Source organism: Rhinoderma darwinii, chromosome 6 (assembly GCF_050947455.1).
Source record: "Rhinoderma darwinii isolate aRhiDar2 chromosome 6, aRhiDar2.hap1, whole genome shotgun sequence".
NCBI classification, from domain to species: domain Eukaryota; kingdom Metazoa; phylum Chordata; class Amphibia; order Anura; family Rhinodermatidae; genus Rhinoderma; species Rhinoderma darwinii.
The window spans coordinates 81,506,513-81,528,882 of record NC_134692.1 but is presented as its reverse complement, the minus strand read 5'-3'; the positions used below and the strand labels follow the sequence as shown (position 1 = coordinate 81,528,882).

Sequence of the window (22,370 nt, the reverse complement as noted above, 5' to 3'; positions counted from 1 at the left end):
TTATTTAACTCTATCACAGATGCAAAAGTACTTCTTGGAAATGAAGAATAAGGTTCCCTCAGTATCGCCCATAGACAACAATTGGCCAACAAGACCTTACCTCTTTTTGGATGCAACACACAAGGAAATGAAGAGGATTTTCCATCTGTGGAGGGTATGCATTTGATTTAGCTGGAAAGTTGTAATCATATGGTTTTAACGTTTCCAGTGTGTTCATGTTTAGGAGATTATGGGGAAATAATTATTTGCAGCATTGGAGCTCAAAAGAGGTGTGCAAGCCATAGGGGGATTGCCAAATGGTTTATGCTGACTGGTGAAGCCAATAATGATGCACAAGAGAGAAATTATGTTGCTGACAAATGCAATTCACATACTGCCAAGGGGGGTGTGTTTTTCTCTTTTTTTTTTTTTATGGAGAGTGGAAACAAAGCTAACACACAGTGATTTTACCATTATAAAACCTACTCTGAGGATTTACCACTAGAGTCATTTATTCAAATTTATTGTTTTATCGAATTGGACCACCCACTAAGTGGGCACTATTATGTATAGTGGGCACTAAGGAGCGCAAATACTTGGTTAGAGGGCATTAAGTTAGCACCAATACTGTGTGGGGGCACTATTACCATTGGAGGGGACAGAGGACACCATTACTATGTGGGGACACCATTACTATGTGTGTGGTACTAAGGGGGTTACTGTTAGTGTGGAGAGTGACTACTACTATGGGGGGCTTTGCAGGTGTTCAGAGTCTGTGTCTGGAGTGTATGCAGCTGTGCAGTGTGTGTTTATGCCAAGTGTTTGCAGGGACTTTCACACTATTTAACCTTTTATTTCATAAGGCCTGAAGCAGATATGGAACATGGCTTCTAGCTCTGGGCTAAGTTAGGAGTATATGTGCTTAAACTAGATGAAATTGGGAATATACATAGAGCAAGGGGTTTTGTTAGGATGGTGAGGAGTAGTTTTTGTGGAGGAATTAAGCTTGAAAGCGTTAGGCCACTTTCAGCAAATTAATGTTCTTTTTTGTATAATTGAATGTTATAAAGTTTTCCAATATACTTTATGTATTAATGTCTCAAGATTTTCAAGATCTCCGCTTCAATGATCAATCATGGTTTGCTTTCATTGGATAAAATTCTGTCCATGGTCATGTGTTGGACACACAGGTGCTGGGATATTTAGAAGACACAGCTACTTACTGTAACGAGCCGTGCACTTGTGTGTCCATCCCATGACCATGGACAGAATTTTATCCGCTCGAAAGTAAACAATAATTGCTCCTACTGAATAACAACAAGCAGGGATATTGAAAACTCTGAGGAATTTATAAAGAAAGCATATTGGAAAATTGTGTAACTTGTAGTTATACAAAAAACAGGCGCGTAGCTGGGTGAGGCAGGCAAGGTATGTACGCCAGGCAAAACTAGAAGAGAAGGCGGGGAGGCACGGGCATAGTTGCCAACAGTCCCAAATTTGCCGGGACTGACCCGAATTTATAGAGACTGTCCCGGCACGGGTCCTGACAACGACCATATTTAATTGTATCTGCGTCCTCAGAACGCAGATATAATTGCAGGGGCATAGCTAGGGGGGCAGGCATGGCTTTAGCCTTGGGCGCAAAACTGGGAGACAAGGTAGGGGGCGCTGGGCCAGGTGCAGATACAATTAAATACACCTCCTGGAGCGGAATCCCCCTGACGTGACTATCTATATAGGGACAGTGAGATCAGGGGCTCCTCCTCAAGGAGAGGAATCATACCTCCCAACCGTCCCGGATGGCCTGGGGTATGTCCCGCAGTCAACTGTGTCTGCGTTCTCACATACAGTTGAAATTAATGCTGAAGCAAGGAACCGTCAGCTCCTTGCTTCAGCATTAGTTCAGAGTGGAGGAGCAGAGGGAACTCGAGGCATTATACTGTATGGGGCAGCTATAGGGGCATTGTTGTATAGGAGCAGCTATAGGGGCATTATGCTGTATGGGGGAATTGCATTGGGCATTATACTGTATGGGGGCATATGTGTGGGTATTATTCTGCATTGGAAAATCTGTGTGGACATTATACTGTATGGTGGCATCTATGGGGGCATTATATCGTATGGTGGAAGCTCGAGGGCATTCTACTGTGTTGATATGCGCACCGCATCGGTTGTCCTTCTTTGTGATACTTGAAAGTTGCGAGGTATGGAGGAATCCCCAGCCAAAGCATTGCCGATGCCCTTCCCGGGGATTCCGCTCCTGGAGAAGCCTCTTGACGTCCCTATACATATATGGACAGTGACGTCAGGGGCTCCTCTAGGGAGCCCCAATGGCGCTATGTACAGGGAGGGGTGTAGTGTTATCTACATGTGGGGGTGTATGCCACTTTCTACAAGAGTAGGCTGTTCATTATGTCACCATATAGTCTCTTTAGCCTCAGTTATACAATCTGTTTTAGTCCGGCACACTGAGCTCTTTATTTATTGTCTTTTAATTTATTCTTATGTTAACTACTTTATATAGCTACAGTAAATTGCTTGTAAAATGTACAAATGGTTTTATGCTCGAGTTACATTAAAAAAAAAGTGAAAAAAAAATAACATCTTATTGATTAGTAGAGAAAGCAAACCTGGCGAGGGGGTAGGAAATGTCAGGAAAGTGGTTGGGGGGTCAAAATGGATCTTTGCCTCGGGTGCTGGAGAACCTAGCTACGCCTCTGACAATTGTATATTATGGCAGAGCAGGAAACTATCTGCTCCCTGCTCTGCCATTCACTCCTCCTGGAGCGGATTTCCCGGCCAGAGCGTTTCCAACGCTCTGGCCGTGTATTCTGCTTCTAGAGGGAGCCCCTGACATCTCTGTCCATATATGGACAGAGACATCAGGGGCTCCTCCAGGAGAGGAATCCCATGCCCAGAGCGTCGGCAACGCTTTGGCTGGGGTTTCCACACCTAGAGGGATCCCCAATGACGCTATCTAAAGGTAGGGGGTGTAATGCTCTCTACAGGGGGGTGCCACTATCTACAGCTGGGTGTGTGTGGCTTTATCTACAAAGGGGCTGTGGCTTTATCTAAAATGGGGGTGTGTCTTTATCTACAAGGGGGCTGTGTGGCTTTATCTACAGGGGGTGTGTTTGCAACGATCTACAAGGGGGGCTTTGGCACGATCTACAGGGGGGCTGTGTGGCACTATCTATAAGTTGAGGCTCTTCATTATGTTACTATATAGTCTAATTAGCCTCAGTTATACAGTCTGTTTTATTCAGGCACACTGACCTTTTTAATTTATTTTAACATATTGCTATGTTAACTACATTATAACTATATTACTGACAAAAAAATTACACCTCATTGATTGGTGGAGAAAGCAAACATGGCGAGGGGGAAGGAGATTTCAGGAAAGAAGTTGAAGGGGGGCACAAACTGAATCTTTACCTGGGTGCTGGAGAACCTAGCTATGCCTCTGAAAAAAATAATAATTTGCTGAAACCAGATGGCACCTTTAACGCAGTGTTTGAATGTATTCTTTAGCATAGAATTACAAGTAACATCTGGTCATTGTATAAACTTTCATATAAAATGTGCAACAGAAAATTACTACATGCATTCCCTGAGTAAATCTGGCCTAATACTTGTCATTATTGCTATTTTTGTCTGGACGCTTTTCTTCAAGTTTATATAATCTAAAAAGAACTGTCTGCACTCCACTTCTGGGTGGTATTGTCTACAAATACTTGATAAAATCTAAAAAAGTTTACCATATGTAACCTGTAAGAAAAAAAAAATCATGCCATCTAGGCCATGTTCACATTACAGTTAGAGATGTACATTTAGGGTATATGCCGGGACTATTTCTCCATTAACCCGATGTAGGCCCAGTGACTATCCTTTTGGTCTTTGTCGGACTGGTATACTGCAATAAAAAAAGGTATGGAATAGGGTAGTGGACTGCCGTACATTATTTCATACAACTGTATATACTGTGAAAAACTAATATTGCGCGCCATACATTTTTTTACAATGGGATAGTCTTTGGATGACATATTCCCCTGTACGCTTATACAGTGGGATACATCGCAGACTTCCACCGAAGGTACATATAAAGAGCTTTTCCCAGCGAATACGTCATACGGAGGGCCATAGTGTGATGTGAACAGGGCCCTACTATGTAGTCCTAGGATGGTATTGTGTAAAGCACTATACACCATTAGAAAGTTGTCTGGGATCCCGATATTGTGTAGCTCCAATGTACAGCGATTTCTACTCTTTTTTTTTTTTTTTTTTTTTTTTTTTTTTTTGGGTGGATGGGTACAAATTATTTTTATAGAGGAAATGGCAAGATTCCATTCCTGTAGTGATTGTAAACTTGCTTTCTTGTTTTCATTTTCAGCTGACATGAATGTATATGATGAATGCAGCTTGCAATAGTGAAGCTTTTATTTAACCTAAGCTTGCCATATATAGCTCTTTATAAATAAATCATTGTTCATGTGGAACTGTGTACTAATCCTGACATAGAAAACATTTTAAAAGCAGAATTTTACAACGCTGCGTTACTGGCCAAATCAACCTATCAATAACCTACCAATCATAAACATTTTGCTGTGGTACTGAAAATGATCTGTTCCGTGCCAGCCCAGCATCACAATTTGTCTGTCTTTAGTGGTAAACGTAGTAATGTAGTTCACGTTGCAGTGAAAGCGCAGTTTATGCCACGGTTTTGCTAATGATTTGACCACACCGTATTCAAACAGTGCAGTAAGAAAAATTTGCAATTTGACTACTGTGTGAACAGACCTTCACTGTGTTGTCTGACTCACAATATCCTTTCCAAAGCTTTAGGTTGCCTGACACACAGCGGCCATTCGGTTGTTTGCTGCGCAATCGAAAAGACCAATCGACTATCACGATTCGCTGCGGTTTTGCAATTTTGAAACCATGTGCTTATCCTGTAGAAGCTGCTCACCCCAAATCCACATAGCAAAACCGCATATGCTGTAAAACTGCAAGCGGCTGTGCTGTATGATACCTTACTGTATACGTACTGTATAATACCATGGGTATTTTTGTGTCCTGGTTGGTCGCCAGACGGGACCTGAGTCACAAGCCTGGCTTGTCCAACCAGTGTGGCGTGGGTTTTGGCTGATGGGGCGCGTTTTTTTTCCTGTTCTCCTCAGATGCTCCACTCTACCACCGGTAGTGAACACCATAGTACACTGAGCGTTATGCAGAAATCACACAGCGCTGGAAACGTTCCTGCTTTTTGGGAGATACAGCACCTAGGGGGTCTGGTAGGATAGGCATTGGCTATAGTGCTTTTTTGGAAGGGGCTCATTAAATATGTCTTCAAGGGAAAAAGCTCCTAAAATCCCAACCCCCCCCCCCAGCCATGTTAACGCACTTTGCGTGTATGTGGTGCAGTACTAAATTTGACCCAGTCTGTGTTCAATGCCCCCCCCCTAAAACTACACGGGACTCCCCAGCTCCCATGGTTAGTGATCGTGTTAACCCAGGCCGTAGATAATCTCTCCCACCTCCCTTAGGCCTCGGCGGCTGGCTTATAACACCTTCCTCAGAAGTCCCAACTGTCTGACCCCTCTCAAACACTACAGTCCTTTCAGGCCCCCAGACACCCTTGCCTGGGTTGCACTCGTTCTAGTTCTCCCAGTGTATCCCACAAGCAGGCCAGGAAATCAAGGAGATATGAAAGATCTTACTCATGCAGTGAGAGATATATACTTAAGATTGCAGATTATCCTGCTGAATCCCCTCAGAATGAGTTATTACATTACCACAGACAACCCGCTCTGGTCTTTCCTGATCATAAGTGTTTTGACAAATTATTTTCTGATGCATGGAAACACCCTGACCGGTCTATGCACGTGGCCAAGAGTGCAGACTATATATATATATTTTTTTTTTAAAGTATGTTTTTTTTATTTTCCAACAATTACAAACAAATATTCAAAAATTCAATAGCATGTCCCATGAAAATAACATCTCTGAACAATGATATCAATATATTGCAGAAAATATATCCTACAAGTCATATAAATTATTACAAATGATCCTCGTTAAAACGGTACAAGAGATTTTACCCCAAAAACAAGGAGAAGAAGAAAGCGTATCAATGTTCATAGGACATGTAACACATAAAGGAAACCATAAAGAAAGGGGAAGGGAAGGAGAGAAGAGGGAGGGGGGAGAGGATGGACACGTGTATCCCCCGCAGTACCACAGTTCCACACTGGTGTTTAAGGATTTATAGCCTGATCGGTGTCACACCAGACAACTGATGCTCCAGGTACCAGGTTGAGGAGCCAAAGCATGCAATCAGCTTTTGTTTAATGTCAAGTGGTAAGAGAGGTATAAAATTCTCCCAAAGCTTAAAAAAATCCCTCAGTTTTGTGCTCTTTTCGGAGGGAGGTTTCCACTCAATCCATTCGGAAAAGGTAAGATAGTTTTTCCAGGAAGATACGATGTATAGGGGGGGTGTTAGTATCCAGACCTGTAGAATCGCCTTCCTAGCAACCGCAGAGACATAGTACAGCAGTTTTTTGTGATGGTTCGGGATAAAGAGCATGGAAGATGGTAGTATCCCAAAGAGACCCCACTTTTGGGTTGAGGGACATTGTATGGACAGGGTATTTGACATAAAACATTAAATCTTACGCCAAAACTCAACAATAGTTGGGCATGACCAGAGGCAATGTAGCAGGTCTGCATGTGGTGCTCCACACTTTAAACATGAATGGTCAGAGGAGTTACCCATGAGGAAGCCCCTGTAAGGGGACACGTAAGCCCTATGTGCTATCTTATAAGACATCTCCCAGTACATGGCTGATGGGAGGTATTTAGCTGCCGTGGTTACAGATGACAGGATATCATCATGAGTGATGTCATCTAGGTGGTCAACCCAGTAAGATACACCCGATCGTGATTTAGCGTAGTCCAGGGGCTGTCTTAGAACATTATAATATGTAGTGATTAGTCTCTTTCTGCATTGGTGAGATGAAGTTAATTGGCAGAAGAAGTCATCCCAGTCTTGGTCTTGTAACTGTCTAATGACCTTGTGAGCATAGCTACAGGCCTGCATATAATAAAATAGGTGTTGGCCCAAAAAATCAAATTGAATAAGTAGTTCATTAAATGAATAGGGGCGGCGAGTGAGCATGTTAATTATCTGACTAATACATGTCAACCCCCTCCGAGCCCATCCACGAAAGACCACATGGGGATTGGCGTTTTGGAAGTCCGGGTTATGGGTCCATGGAAGGAGTAGGGAGAATCTAGGGTTTAATCCTAAATGCGGTCTGACCTTGGTCCATGTCTTCCAGGCGGACATGATTAGGGGATTAGCCCGTTGATCAGGCGTCAGAGGCGAGTAGGGAGTGTGTAGAAGGCATGTTAAGGAAATGGGTCTGGAAAATTGTAGATCTAATGTCGAATCAGTAAAGCAGGAGCTGCCGGTTATCTAATCCCCAATCACTCGCAGTTGAGCCGCCATGTTGTATAAATGAATCTGGGGAAAGTTAACCCCTCCATGTTCACGGCGTTGTTGCAGTATGCATAGACTCACTCTTGGTCTCCTCTGGTTCCATATGAAGCCTCGGAAAAGAGCATTCAGCCGCCTAACGTCCACTGGTCTCAAGTATATAGGCAAAGACTGTAGTAAGTATAACAATTTAGGGAAGACAACCATTTTTGATAGATTTGCCCCACCCAAAAACGATAAAGTAAAGTGCCTCCAAGCCACGAGTTGGGATTCCAAACATGCTATATAGGAAGTAAGATTTTGTTGATATAAACGCGATGGCTGTCTCGTGATGCGCACCCCCAAATAGGGAATGTAGTCAGAGTTTCATTTAAATGCATGTTTCGAAGACCAGAGTGGCCTGGAGGGACCCTTGAGAATTAGGGCTTCTGATTTTTGTATATTGATTTTAAAACCTGACAATGCGCCATAAAACAAGATATCCTGGAGGATTGGTTGCAACGTAGAGGCAGGGTTGGATATGAACAGCAAAATATCATCTGCAAATGCCGATAATTTAATTTGAGAGCCTCCAATTTGTATACCCTGAAAACATGCTAGGGACTGGAGATGACGGAGAAGGGGATCTAGGGACAGGTTAAAAAGTAATGGTGAGAGAGGATACCCCTGACGCATGCCCCTGAAAATAGGGATAGGAGGCGAGTTAAGCCCGTTGACGGTAAGGGATGTGACAGAGCAGGCCTGTGAGCGCGAGAGGAATGTTAGAAAGCGGTCCCCGAAGTCCCGGGACTGTAACACCGCTGTGAGAAATGGCCATGAAACTGAGTCAAACGCCTTTTCCGCGTCAAGTCCCAACAACATGGTCATTGGGGAGGAGGGGTCTAGGGCAGACACCGTAGCTGCCACAGCCTGGCGAATGCCTTTAGTGGAATGTCTATTCCTCAAGAAACCTAACTGGGTTGGGGCAATGATTGGGCCTACCATGGTTTGGAGACGGTCAGCCAAGATCTTTGTTAGGAGCTTATAGTCTTGGTTTAAAAGGGAGATCGGGCGGTAAGAGGAAAGGAGAGTTAGGTCCCTATCAGGTTTGGGAAGCAATATGGTCCTGGACTCATGAAAGTCAAGCATGTCGATCTCCCCACTAAAGATGGCTTGCAAGGTCCTCGTTAATGTCGGTACAATATCAGGTAATAGTTTGTAATTTGCAACTGGGGGAGCCAAGATGGCCAACAGTCACTGGAGCGGCGTGTCTCTCTGGAGACACTAAGGACTCCCGTAGCAGAACAGAAGCAACTTCGGCGATGCAGGGGAGGATGTCCTGTCACCCACCTCGATAAGGACGACAGCGGACCCCCGATGGCAGAGATGACCGCTGGATTCCCTGCACGATGCCCGGAGCCGAGGTAAGATGCGGCCACTCAGGATGCCTCGCCTCCAGAAATCCCACGGACTATATTTTACCTTTCTATGTGTGTATTACCAAATGGTCAGCTCACCCCACGGTAGATGCTCCCAGGGCCCGTCTTTATGAAAATACTACCTTACCCGTTGTTGATGCTTCCACCTTAAAAGGATCCTGTTGATGCCAAAGTGGAGTCTATGGCAAAAGCCACTATCAGCGCGGCCACGGCTTCAGTCAGACCATCTTTTGCAGCATATTGGGTTAGCTTGGCTAGTATTGAACAAGCTACTCAACTACAGGATGCAATTGATATATGGGACTCAAGTGGAAACTTCCCTGCTAGCTGCACAGCTTTTGCAAATGTCTAAATATATCTGTGTTGTCTCCGTTCAATATGCCCAAATGTCGGCTAAGGCCATGGCTAATCTGTTAGCTATCCGCAGGGCCATTTAGACTAGGACCTAGGATACTGACAGTGCCTCTAGGAAGAAGGCTCAAACATCAAAGACGCCTGGGTGTGGGAGGTTGTGTCGACAGGATACAAAATAGTTTTCTTCTATTTCTCCAGGGTGATTTTCTTTCTGTAAACGCCACCTCGGTGCCCCTCTAGTGCCTAAGCTTTTTCTCAAGCCTGATCCATCAGGAGTAATTGTCCCGCACCAACTCCAGAACTTCAAAGGGTTTTATTCAAACCTTACCACAGTACAAAAGAAGGACAGATCTCTTCGACCAAATTTGGATCTAAAACATCTAAATCGACGTGAAGATTTCGCATCGAGTCGCTGCGATCGGTGGTTGCTTCATTGGAGGTCGACGAGTTCCTGTTCTTATGAGACATCGAGGATGCTTATCTTCATGTTCCTTTTGCTCAAGTACATCAGCGTTTCCTTCGCTTCACAGTAGGTTCTGAGCATTTCCAGTTTGTGGCCCTCCCTTTCAGACTAGCCGTGGTTCCAAGGGTCTTCACAAAGGTCATGGCGGCGCTCATGGCTCTCCTCAGATCCAGGGGGATATTGGTTATCCCATACTTGGACGATCTACTAGTGAAGGCACCTTCCACACAGGACAACTTGCACAGCCTCAACATTACACTGGATTGTCTTCACAAATTCGAGTGGCTGATCAACAGCACCAAGTCATCTCTCACTCCTTCTCGAGAATGAAATTTCTAGGGATGGTAATGGATACGCAGGCAGCCAGGATATTCTTACCCAAGGACAAGATCACCATTGTCCGACAGGGAGTGACAGTACTCAGTACTCCGCAGGAATGCTCCATCCGTCTCTGCATGAAAGTTTTGGGACCTATAGTCTCAACCTTCGAAGCAGTCCAATTTGCTCAATTTCACTCCCGATCTCTGCAGATGACGATTCTATCTCGTTGGGACAAGTCTCCGGGCTTCTTAGATCTGATGATCCGTCTGCCGCCTTCAGTCAAGAAGGATATGCTGTGGTGGATGTCTTTCCCCAACATCTCTCAGGGAAAACCCTTCACAACTCTCTACTGGCAAGTCATTACAACGGATGCAAGTTTGTCCAGCTGGGGGGGCTATCTTTGACTGCCTCACAGTCCAGGGCACCTGGTCCAACCCGGAAGCTTAGCTCCAGGTTAACATCTTGGAGCTCAGGGCCATCTACCTGGCCCTGTCTCACTGGATGTCTAGTCTCCAGGGTCTTCCAATGTGGATACAGACAAACCATTCTACAACAGTGGCATACCTCAATCATCAGGGAGATACATAAATCAGGACTGTATGGAAGAAATCCGCAAGGATCCTTCGCTGGGTGGAATAAAGTGTCCCAGCGATCTCGGCAGCGCACATTCCAGGAGTAGACAACTGGGAGGCGGATTACCCGAGTCGGGAACGCCTGGATCCCGGAGAATAGTCTCTTCATCCAGACATTTTTCACCGCATTTGCATTCAGTTGGGCTTCACGGACGTGGATCTCTTCACCTCTTACCTCAATCACAAGTGCACGGACTACATCACCAGAACCAGGGACCACAAGGTTCTCCCCTGGTCGTTTTTCAACCTCCTTTATCTTTTTCCGACACTTCCACTTGTGCCTCAAGTGCTGAAAAGGGTCAAGGATGCAGGAATCCCAGCCATTCTGTTGGCCCCAGACTGGCCTCGCAGGGCTTTGTACACAGATCTTATTCTCCTGTTAGCAGATGCCCTGTGGCCGCTTCCTCTGCGACACAACCTTTCCCAAGGTCCAATGCTCCACTCTGCTTTACCTCTGCTTCGTTTGACGGCTTGGCTGTTGAAACCATGGTTTTGAAGTTCAAAGGTTTCTCTGATCCTGTCATTCAGACCACGATTAAGGCCCAGAAAACTCCATCCCAAAGGATTTAGCATTGTACTTGGTTGGTTTATTTTAGGTGGTGTGAATCCCTTCAGCTCCACACCTTCTGTTTTTCCATCCCACAAATTCTGGCTTTCCACCAGGTGGGTTTGGATCAAGGACTCCGATTGCCTACTCTAAAAGGGCAGGTTTCAGCCCTATCTATTCTGTTCCAATGCGTTTTGGCTTTCCGTGCTCCAAATAACACTTTTTTTTTGCAGGGAGTCGCACATTGTGCTCCTCATTATTCTCCTCTGGAACCTTGGGATCTCAATCTGGTCCTTGATGCTCTCCAGCGGCACACTTCAAACCTTTTCGGGAAGGTAATTTTCCTTGTGGCGATCACCTCTATCTGTAGAGTTTCTGAGCTTTCAGCCTTGTCCTACAAACCTCCGTTTACAGTTTTTCATAGGGACAAGGTGGTGCTACATCCAGTGCCCTCCTTCCTTGGTTTCCTCCTTCCATCTTAATGAGGATATTGTCCTCCTTTGTTTTTTCCTAAACCTTCTCAACCCCGAGAACGTGCCTTACATTGCTTGGCTGTCGTTCGAGTCTACATTGCAGTTACAATGTCCTTTTCGGAAGTTGGATTCTCTATTTGTTGCTCCTGAGGGCCCTCGTACGGGTGGCCCGGGTTCAAAGGCCACCATTGCTATCTGGATACAGTTGGCCATTAAAAAGGCCTACTCTGCTAAGGGTAGAGAGCCTCCTTTTCGGGTCTCTGCTCATTCTTCTAGGGCAGTTGGGACCTCCTGGGCAGTGTGGCATCCGGCTTCTGTCCATCAGTTCTGTAAATCTACCTCCTGGTCCTCGTTGCATACTTTTGAGGTTTGACCGGATCCATGCTTTGGCCTCTGTCGATGCCAGTTTGAGTTGGATGGTGTTGCAAGCAGCTGTGGTTTAGGCTGCTTGCATGGCAATGATTCTTTTTTCCTACCCTACTGGACTGCTTTAGGACGTCCCATTGTACTGTGTCCCCCAGTGAATACATTAACGAGAAAACAGGATTTTTTTACTTGCCAGAAAAATTCCTTTTTCGCTGAATTCACTGGGGGACACAGTCCTTCCCTATTTCTTTAATGTTATATATTTGGGCTTCTTGATGTTGCCTGTCTCATTAAAAACTTATTGTGTTAAACCTTCTCTCCTCTCCTACTGCTCTTGGTACAAACTGAGGAGCTGAGTTCTCAGCAGCGGGTATAGCCCACTGGGCAGATCCACACAGTTTTTTGTTTTTTTTTTTACATTTACCTAGTGACAGCGGCCTATACCCATGGCACTATGTCCTCCAGTGAATTCAACGAGAAAGGGATTTTACTGGTAAGTACAAAAATACTGTTTTTTAACCTCTTCACGCGCTGCTCCGCAATAGTACGTCCTGCAGAGGGGTTAGTTCCCGCATCCAGACGTACTATTGCGGAGTAGTTCCCTAACAGTGTCCGGGAACCGGGAGGTCAGCTGTCCCCAACAGCTGACACTCCAGCTTTGTCGGTCAGCGGACCATCGCCGCTGATTTCGGAAATTAACCCAATAAATGCGGCGACGGATTGCCGTCACCGCATTTAAGTGGTTTGAAGCACATCGGCAGCCCCCACTAAGTGATCGTGGGGGCTACCGATGCTTGTCACGGCAATCGGAGGTCAGACAATGACCTCCGGGTTGCCATGTACGGAAGCCTTGGAGGAGCAGCCTCCGGCCGGTCCTCCTCGGCTTCCTGTCAGAGTGACAGTTACGTCACAATGACAGTTAGAGTACATTACATTACGTGTGTAGTGTAATGTACTCTAGCAGCGATCAAAGCTGCAAGTCTAAGTGTCCCCTAGTGGGACAAGTGAAAAAAGTAAAAAAATGTTTTAAAAAATGTGTAAAAATAAAAGTTATAAGTGATATAAACAAACACTGCATTTTTTTTCCCATAATAAGTCTTTCATTATAGGAAAAAAATGAACACGTTAAAAAAAGTACACATATCTGGTATCACCGCGTTCGTAACGACCCCAACTATAAAACTATAATGTTATTTTTCCCGCACGATGAGCACCCCAAAAAAAAAATCAATAAAAAACTACACCAGAATCGCTATTTTTTGTCACCACCCCTCCCAAAATAGAGAATACATGGAGAAAATGAAAAAAGAAGGATCCTATAGGGCGCTGCTGCGTGGCTGGAGTAGATAGTCAATAATGGTAGGAAATATATAAAAAGATATTTATTGAACACATGAAGGGCTACGCGTTTCAACACTGAACCAGTGTCTTCCGCTGGTTCAGTGTTGAAACGCGTAGCCCTTCATGTGTTCAATAAATATCTTTTTATATATTTCCTACCATTATTGACTATCTACTCCAGCCACGCAGCAGCGCCCTATAGGATCCTTCTTTTTTCATTTTCTCCATGTGTTCTAATTAGCGGTGACTGGTTGTTTCACCGGCTTGGATCCTGGCAGCAGCACTAGTGGATTTACCTATTGCCTTTACCAACTTCCACGTGGTGAGCATACTAACTACGTTCTCTACCTCCTTTTAGTCATGCTGACCTGCACTATGTGGCGCCGTGCTTTTTGCTTTTTTATTTAAAATAGAGAATAAAAAGTGATCAAAAGGTTGCATGTACCCGAAAATAATACTGATAAAAACGACAACCCGTCCCGCAAAAAACAAGCTCTTACACAGCTTTTTTGACTGAAAAATAAAAAAGTTACGGCTCTCAGAATACGGTGACACAGAAAATAAATAATTTTAGAAAAAAGTGTTTTTTATTGCGCAAAAGCTGCAAAACATCAAAAAACGATATACATATGGTATCGCCGTAATCGTACTGACCCACAGAATAAAATATAATGGTCATTTATAGTGCACGGTGAACGCCGCAAAAAATAAACTAAAAAACATTGTCAGAATTGCTTGTTTTTGGTCACCCGGCTTGCAAAAAAATGTAATAAAAAGTGATCAAAAAAAATCGCATGTACCCCAAAATGGTACCAATGAAAAGTACAGATTGTCCCGCAACAAATAAGCCCTCACACAGCTCCGGTGGTGAAAAAATAAAAAAGTTCTGGTTCCCAGGAATATGGCGATGCAAAATGTGCAGTGTTTTCTAAAAGCGGATAAGATCCGACACCATTTATCAGTGCGACACCGGCCACATATCTATGAATTATTATTTATTTACCGCATTTTTTTACCATCTTATTATGCCCTGATGTTCTCCGCACAGATTACATATGCCCCTACATTATAAACTGAAATACCAGCAAAACCCCAAACAGAAAAACTACCAAGCAAAATCTGCGCTCCAAAAGCAAAATGGCGTCCCTCCCTTCTGAGCCCTGCAGCGTGCCCAAACAGCAGTTTGCGCCCACATATATGGCATCGCCATACCCGCTTTATGAGGTATTTGTCTTCAGGGTCACAAACTGGGCACAACATATTATGCACTAAAATGGAATATCAGTTGAAAATTGCAATATTCACACCATCCGCTGTGCATTAACCCCTTTGAGCACTATTACTTAATAGCACGTCATGGGGCGGGGGTGATGTATGGAGCAGGCTCACGTGCTGAGCCCGCTCCATACGCTGCGGGTGTCAGCTGTGTATTACAGCTGACACCCGGGACTAACGGACAGGAACAGCGATCACGCTGTTACAGGAGTCTGTAAAAATAACAATACACTGCAATACATTAGTATTGCAGCATATTGTACCCGCGGATCCAATGATCGCTGGTACAAGTCCCCTAAGCGGACTAATAAAATGTGTAGAAGAATTAAAGTTTTTAGTAGTGAGACAGGAAAAAGTTTAAAGTTAAAAAAAAAAACCTTTTCCCGTTTTTCTTAAAAAAAAATAAACAGAATTGATATCGCTACGTCCGTAAAAGGCCGAACTATTACAATATACCATTATTTAACTCGCACGGTGAACACCGTAAAAAACGTAAATAATTTAAACCGCCAAAATCGCTGTAGTTTTCGTTTTTACCGCACGGCGAAAGCTGTAAAAACGAAAACCCCAAAAAATGGAATCAGATTTTTTTCCTATATTCGTATATTTTCCTATTTTTTTTTCAGTTTCCCAGTACTTTTTATGGCTCTTTAAATGGTATCAATAGAAACTACAATTCCTCCCGCAAGAAATAAGCTCTCACATCACTCTACTGACGGAAAAATAAAAAAGTTATGGCTCTTGGAAGGCGGGGAGTGAAAAACGAAAATAAGAAAGCAAAAAATGGATCAGTCCTGAAAGGGTCAATTCATTTCTAATTAAAAAAATGTACCCGGGAGAAATTGCTTTACAAAAATTGGTTGTTTATTTCTCCTTTATCCCTTGTGAAAATGAGAAAAATGAACATTTTAGTGGAAAAAAATTGTGATATCAATTTTTTCCGCCTAATTCTAATAAATTCTGCAAAAGACCCGTGGAGTCTAAATGCTCACTATACCCCTAGAAAAATTCCTTGAGGGGTGTTTCCAAAATGGGGTAACTTGGGGGGCTTCCACTGTTTTGGTCCCTCCAGGGCGTTGCATAGGTGGCATGGCACTGAAAAACAATCCAGCAAAATCTGTGCTCCAAAATCCAAATAGCGCTACTTCCCTTCTGAGCGCTGCCATGGGTCCAATCAGCAGTTTATTACCACATATGGGGTATTGCCGTAATCAGGAAAAAATGCTTTACAAATGTTGTGGTTCTTTTTTCCTTTATTCCTTGTAAAAATGTAACATTTCTATGCTTTTTAAGAAAAAAAGTTAATTTTCATTTTCACTGCCTAATTCCACAAAATTCTGCAAAAAACCTGTGTGGTCAAAATGCTAACTATACCCCTAGATAAATTCCTTGATAGGTGTAGTTTCCAAAATGGGGTCACTTTTGGAGGGTTTCCCCTGTTTTGGTCCCTCCAGGGTGTTGCAAACGCGACATGGAACTGAAAACCAATCCAGCAAAATCTGTGCTCCAAAATCCAAATGGCGCTCCTTCCCTTCTGAGCCTTGCTGTGGGTCCAATCAGCAGTTTATCACCACATATGGGATATTGCCGTAATCGGGAGACATTGCTTTACATATGTTGGGGTGCATTTTCTTTTATTATCTCTTGTAAATATTAAAAATTTTCATTTTTACAGACTAATTCTGATAAATTTAGCGAAAAATCTGTGCGGTCAAAATGCTAACTATGCACCTAGATGAATTCCTTGAGGGGTGTAGTTTCCAAAATGGGGTAACTTTTGGTGAGATTCCACGGTTTTGGCACCACAAGACCTCTTCAAGCCTGACAAGGTGCCTAAAATATATTCTAACAAAAAGGAGGCCCAAAATCCACTGGGTGCTCCTTTTGCTTCTGAGGCCAGTGCTTCAGTCCATTATCACACTAGGGCCACGTGGGATATTTCTAAAAACTGCAGAATCTGGGCAATAAATATTGAGTTGCATTTCTCTGGTAAAACCTTCTGTGTTACAAAAGAAAATGTATTAAAAATAAATTTCGGCAAAAAAAATAAAATTTGTAAATTTCACTTCTACTTTGCTTTAATTCCTGTGAAACGCCTAAAGGGTTAAAACACTTTGTGAATGCTGATTTGAATACCTTGAGGGGTGCAGTTTTCAAAATGGGGTGACTTCTGGGGATTTTCTAATATATAAGGCCCTCAAAGCCACTTCAGAACTGAACTATTCCCTGAAAAAATAGCCTTTTGACATTTTCTCTAAAATAAGAGAAATTGCTGCTAAAGTTCTAAGCCTTGTAACGTCCTAGAAAAATAAAAGGACGTTCAAAAAACGATGCAAACACAAAGTAGACATATGGGAAATATTAACTAGTAACTATTTTGTGTGGTATTACTATCTGTTTTACAAGCAGATACGTTTAGATTTAGAAAAATGCTAAGTTTTGCAAATTTTTTCTAAATTGTGGTATTTTTCAGAAATAAATACCAAAATTATCGACACAATTTTTTCACTAACATAAAGTACAACATGTCACGAGAAAACAATCTCAGAATCGCTTGGATAGGTAAAAGCATTCCCGAGTTATTACCACATAAAGTGACACATGTCAGATTTGAAAAAATTGTCTGGGTCCTGAAGGCCAAAACAGGCTGGGTCCTGAAGGGGTTAATGGCAGCATGTAATCTTCTTGAAGCCTTGTGCACATGGCAAAACTGAATAGCTTGTACGGTGGCACGTAGAGTCCCTGTTCTTTTTGTGTTACAGGGCTATAGCAAAGGAACTCTGTGTACCCCTGTCTGGTGCCTCCATGAGGTGCCGTTTTCTTTCATAGAAGCAGTGGTTATAAGGAAGAATACCTTTTTTTTTAATGTATGTCATGCGACAGTACATGCCACATAAATACCTCTGTGTACCACTTTATGAAATCAGAGGTGGAGTATGGGCCCATAGATTACTATGGGTGCTTTATTATGAATCCATAAACACAGATCTGTAATACAGTGCATACATGAGGCCTTTTTACAGAATCTTATCACATAGGATGTTTAAAAATGTGATCTTGCTTGATTTGATTTCCCTGCATAATGGCATGAGATAAGTGCACTGTAATTTTATGCAATATTCCATAAGACAATCAAATGCACAACATTGCATGAGATTATACATGTGATGTTCTGTTAGAAAATTGCATGTTATCGTAATCTTCACATTCAAAAGACAGATTTACATACACATATGTGTTCATCTGATGTTGGAATAAACTTTATGGTTTTAAATGAATCGAATGTTGGAGAACCACTGCTACTCCTCTTGCTTGCCTTTTTTAATAGAAGCCTATTAGGAAATTGCATGAAATACGTATTTAGGGGAAAAAGAATGTAACCATTTTCGGCTTTCTTTGCGTTTGTGATATCGCGGTCATATGAAGTTGTATGTACAAGTACAATTTTAAGCGTCCCTTATAGGCATACATTAGGCGTTATACACCTTTGAATATATTTGAATTAATTTTGCAATGAAAAGGATATAGAAGTATGTAGCTTTTTTTTTTTTTTTTTTTAAAGTAAATTCACATATATCTTTGGCATTGAAGATATAGAAAAGTCATTTATTTAATTTACGTGGTTTTTTTTCATTGTTTTTTTATCTTTTAAAGTATACTATGATGGCGGACAGAAGTGATGAACTGATACATAATTTTACTATACATTAGTTTACAATCTGTAGGTCTGAAAAGCTGTCGGGCATCCTGTTAGAATCAGGGCATACCTACTTCTGCTACGTATCTGCTGCCGCATTTGAAGATGCTTCACATACAGCATCTAATGAAGTATTCAGGTGTATGTTTTTTTACCTGGCATGTCCATAGCCATCTTTATCTTGACACTTGAAGGGGTTTTCCCACCAGGGACGTTTGACATATCCACAGGAAATTTCATAAATGTCAGATAGATGCGGGTCCCACTTCTAGGACCTGCATTTATCTCTAGAACAGGCCCCCCTAAACCCTATTCTGCCGGTCTGTATTGCGGCTGAAGCAGATGAATTCAAACCATAAAAAAGGAAACCGCTGAGCTACGCTGTTTCTGTAAGTCCCATAGAACTGAATAGTAGTTACGGAAAAAGCGTAGCTCGCATGCTATTCTGCTTCCGTAACTGTCATTCACTACTATGAGGCTTACGGAAACCGTGTAGCTCAGCGAGCTATTCTGTTTTCGGAACTCCCGACCATAAAGTCAGGAAGTGGCCAGGAGGCTGCGAGAGCAAAGGATGGTACAACAGAGTTTAGGGGGCCCCATACTAGAGATAGGTGTGGGTCCCAGAGGTGGGACCCGCATCTCTCTGACATTTATGACCTATCTGGTGGATGTGTCATAAATGTCCCTGGGGGAAAATCCCCTTAATTTATTTAATAGACAGTGTCAAGAAACGTTACTTTTTCAAAGACTTTTCAATGGCTTTTGTTGCGTGATATCACGTTGCAGCAAAGTTATCAGTCAAGATAAACTTTGCTACATATGTATGAATATTTAAAAAATTAATGTGAGCAGAATAAAGTAGAATCATTTCCTCTAATATTGAAGTGCAGCTGTATTTAGAAAGGGTTTGATGTCAAGAAGTAATACCTGGAATTATGGGGGATTGTCAGAACACTTTACTATTAAAAAGCTCACAGTTATAACATGTATAAAAAACAAATCTTTTTTTCTTTCCCTAGTGCAAAAAATACAGGGATCAGTTCACGGAACAGAAAAAGTTCATATATGATGAAAAACTGGAAGCAAGTGAACTCTTCAAGGAGAAAAAGTCTTTGTACCCTGCCAGGTTACTTGTCTCTTTCAAATATCTTTATACAAAGTGCTCATCTAAAAAAAGATTTTTCCATATGCATGGAACTTGTATTCTAAATGGTCGCCAATACGTTTCCCTTTGTTGTGTTCCAAGGTCTTTTTTAGACTAAGGCCCCACGCACATAAATGTTTTTTTGCAGCTGCAATTCACCTGCAAATCTGCAGGGGAATTGCGGCCCCATTCATTTCAATGAGCCCATTCACACGACCGTGGTTTCCACGGTCCATGCATGGCCCAGGGAGTCTGGACCGCAAAAAGAACGGACTCATAGGCTCATAGAAAATAATGTGCACAGCATTTTTAGCAGCCATTGTATATTCAATTTGTTGGCTAGTGGCTTCATTTTAAGAGATTACCCAGTGATCCAATGCAACCATGCAGACATTGAGTTGGTTGATATATTACTATTTTAAATTCAAGCAAGTATATGAATGTTGCTGGTGAAATACATAAACACATATGCTAGTGCACTTATTGCAGAAACTTATTGTAGACACAGTACTCTCAGGGCAGGGCAGGGCCGATCCTAGCTTTTCTGCTGCCTGAGGTGAAAATTGAAATGGCACCCACCAGGCTGTTCTACATCACTAGCAGCCTCCTCCAACTCTTTTGGATGCGCCGTTGCCTTGTAATTTCCTGGCATGTGCAAAGAAGTCGGGCAGAAAACACCTCGCTTCACGGTGCGTGCCCATGCAATGGCGCATCCGAGAAAGTTGGAGGAGACTGGTAGTGATGTATAACAGCCAAGGGGATGTCAATCAAGCATGGAAAGGTGGGTTTGTAGTCCATACTGTGTGACTCTTCATGATAGGGGCACCGCCAAATGACCCTTTATAGAGTATTTAGCATACAGCGTGCATCATTTTAAAAGTTGATTTTATATATTTTGCTGCATCTGAAAAAAAACATACAGGGGAATTTTTGGAAATATTGTCAAGTCAAGCATTACTGCATGGTGGCGGTTAAAAGGGTTAAAACTACCTGACCGGTTCCCATTAACTATACAATGATTATAGTTGTATAAACTCCTAATGCATTATAGTAATGGGCTAGGTAATGTCCCAAAAAGACACCCTCCCCCTCTTAGTGCAAAGGCAACTCCATAATTAATATATATGCAGAGAAAAAGAAGAGTACAAATCCATATATATATAAAAATGTAACACATTTTTATTAATCCCAAAAATAAGACAGACATTTAAAAAGGTACGTAATGGATGTATTACATGGTATGACAGAAAAACAGACTATCCATATAGTTGTAGCAGTAAAGTAATGCACTGAAATCCTTACAATGAGGATATATGGGAAGGGTGGTATATCATCCTATAAGTGGCTGACCCCTCATGAAAAAGCCCATCAAATTATGGACACAGAGATACGAGAAACCTTACCCATGTCAGTGATATGGAAGCCTGGATGCCGTGTTTAGAACCACAATGCGCGGTTCGCGATGTGTGCTTCATGCACCCCCTGAGGAAGCACACATCGCGAAACGCGCGTTGGGGTTCTAAACACTGCTTTCATATCACTGACATGGGTAAGGTTTCTCGTATCTCTTTGACATCCAGGCTTTCCCTAACTCTTCCCAGGACCAGTGTCCATAATTTGGTGGGCTTTTTCATGAGGGGTCTGCCACTTATAGGATGATATACCACCCTTCCCATATATCCTCATTGTATGGATTTCAGTGCATTACTTTTACTGTTACAACTATATGGATAGTCTTTTCCTGTCATACCATGTAATACTATAGAGTCTTTCCATCCATTACGTATCTTTTTAAATGTCTGTCTTATTTTTCTGATTAATAAAAATGTGTTATATTTTATATATATATGGCTTTGTACTCCGCTTTTTCTCTTCATATATAACTATACAATCGGATTTAGGCTATACACATGTATATAATAATACTCCAAATGTGATCAACACTAACAAATGTGTAAGTTCTTAGGTAGGTCACTAAATGTAGAGTATGTACAATTGGTGCCAAATTTCCAACACAATGGTGATAGGTCCAAATAATATATATACTAACTATAATTTGAATCTCCTAACTTTATAAGATAAAATAGCGAGATGTCAATGTACTAACTATACTATATAGCCATTTCCCTGAAATAGGGGTGATGACAAACAGCCCAAAGGCTATACACTAGGAATATACAAGATAAATATAGGCATCCTTCTTCAGGGAGGACCTTCCCTGAGGAAGGATTGTGAAACGTGCGGTGTAGGGGACACAGCAGGAGCTTTATTTCAACATGGCCAATTCAGGTTTGTATAATGCCTTCATTTATCGCACCGCCTGCGTCATTGAAAAGCTCAGAATATCAGGGCAAGAAAATAATGTACAGTACGTACATACATTACACAAATACACATTACACATACAGTACATACATTACACACTACACATTCACTATACATACAGTACATATGTACAGTACACATCACATACACCATACAGTACATACATTACACATACACTATACACATACAGTACATAATACATTACACACACTATACACATACAGTACATACATATATTACGCATACACTATACACATACAGTACATTAATACATTCATTATACACTACATATACACTATACACATACATTACACACTACACATACACTATAACACAGTACATACATGCATACACTACACATACAGTACATACACTACACTATACACACACTATAGATACACTATACACATACAGTACGTACATACATTACACACTGCACATACACTACACATACAGTATGTACATACTTTACACACTACACATACACTATACACATACAGTACGTACATACATTACACACTGCAGATGCACTATACACAT

General features: G+C 42.2%; 1 protein-coding gene across 2 annotated transcripts in view; it reads left to right on the top strand.

The window, feature by feature from the left end:
- Positions 1 to 22,370, top strand: part of MYO1B (myosin IB) — a 376,700-nt gene that overhangs the window by 320,318 nt on the left and 34,012 nt on the right. For both annotated transcript variants that reach the window (XM_075829974.1, XM_075829973.1), the window contains 2 exons: positions 20 to 154; positions 19,381 to 19,487. In XM_075829974.1, the coding sequence (XP_075686089.1) occupies positions 20 to 154; positions 19,381 to 19,487 (242 nt within the window). The remainder of the gene's footprint in view (positions 1 to 19; positions 155 to 19,380; positions 19,488 to 22,370) is intronic.